An 878-nucleotide genomic window follows, 5' to 3' on the forward strand; every position below is an offset into this window, starting at 1 on the left:
ATTCTCTCTTTATTTCTTCTTCTGTTCCGCCTGATATAGGTAGATAAACACCAAAGCAAGCAACAGAGTGGTGGTGCTGTGCTGCTGGTTTCTTAGCTGCTTTTAGGATATATGAAATGTTTCTTCTTTTTTATTTGTTGGTTAGTGAGTTTGCATTTGTTTCAGTTTCTTGTTTCTGTTTTTTTTTTTTTTCTTTCTGTATGTATGAGGGAGATGAGTGAATGTATCGTTTGTATTCTTTCTGTATAAGCTATATTTACCTTGTTATTTGTTTTTTTTTTGTTTGTTTCTTCTTCTCTTTCAGAGAGGATATGATGATTTCTCCTGATCTATCGCAAGACCCTACCCTAGGACGTGTACCTGACTGGCGGTGCCCCGCCTGCGGCAACATAGGCGGCGTCTTTTTTCAGCTTCCTGAGAGGGTTGCAGAGGATGCAATGACTCTGGTGTATGTATGCACAAAGAGTGGTTGCGGTTACTCCGTTAAGCAAGATGCAACACAAGAGATAGACGGAGATGCAGGTAAGCTGACGATGCTATCAGCCATAGATACAGCTTTCTCTCTCTGCAGCAGCTCTGATGAAAGCTGCAACAGAAGAAAACAAACGCAGCAGTTTCTGCTTTCTCTTTTTTCTCTTTTTCAGAGGACTCGCAAGAGGTCTTGGCCAGGATAAAGTCAGCGCCGCTACCAGATGTAAAGCCTCCACCGCCAGAGGAGCTAGAAGCACAGGCGCAGCCTGAAGGTGTGGTTTCTGAAGAAGGAAAAGGTGAAGGTAAGTGAATATATTTTGTTTTTTTCACCCTTTTTTTTCATGTTTTCTGTTGCAGCTGATGGATATCCTGTGGCGGTGATTGAATTGTTTGTTTGCTTACAGATG

General features: G+C 42.0%; 1 protein-coding gene across 1 annotated transcript in view; it reads left to right on the top strand.

Annotated features, from left to right (window-relative positions):
* EMH_0056080 (DNA-directed rna polymerase II subunit, putative) overlaps window positions 1-781 on the top strand; it is a gene marked incomplete at both ends in the record, with an annotated part of 1430 nt that extends 649 nt beyond the window's left edge. Inside the window, 2 exons of the mRNA XM_013497307.1 lie at window positions 305-522; window positions 645-781. Of these exons, the coding sequence (XP_013352761.1) occupies window positions 305-522; window positions 645-781 (355 nt within the window). The remainder of the gene's footprint in view (window positions 1-304; window positions 523-644) is intronic.
* Between the last annotated feature and the right edge of the window lie 97 nt (window positions 782-878).

The sequence above is a fragment of the Eimeria mitis genome, genomic scaffold, assembly GCF_000499745.2.
Source record: "Eimeria mitis Houghton genomic scaffold, Emh_scaff2597, whole genome shotgun sequence".
NCBI lineage: Eukaryota > Apicomplexa > Conoidasida > Eucoccidiorida > Eimeriidae > Eimeria > Eimeria mitis.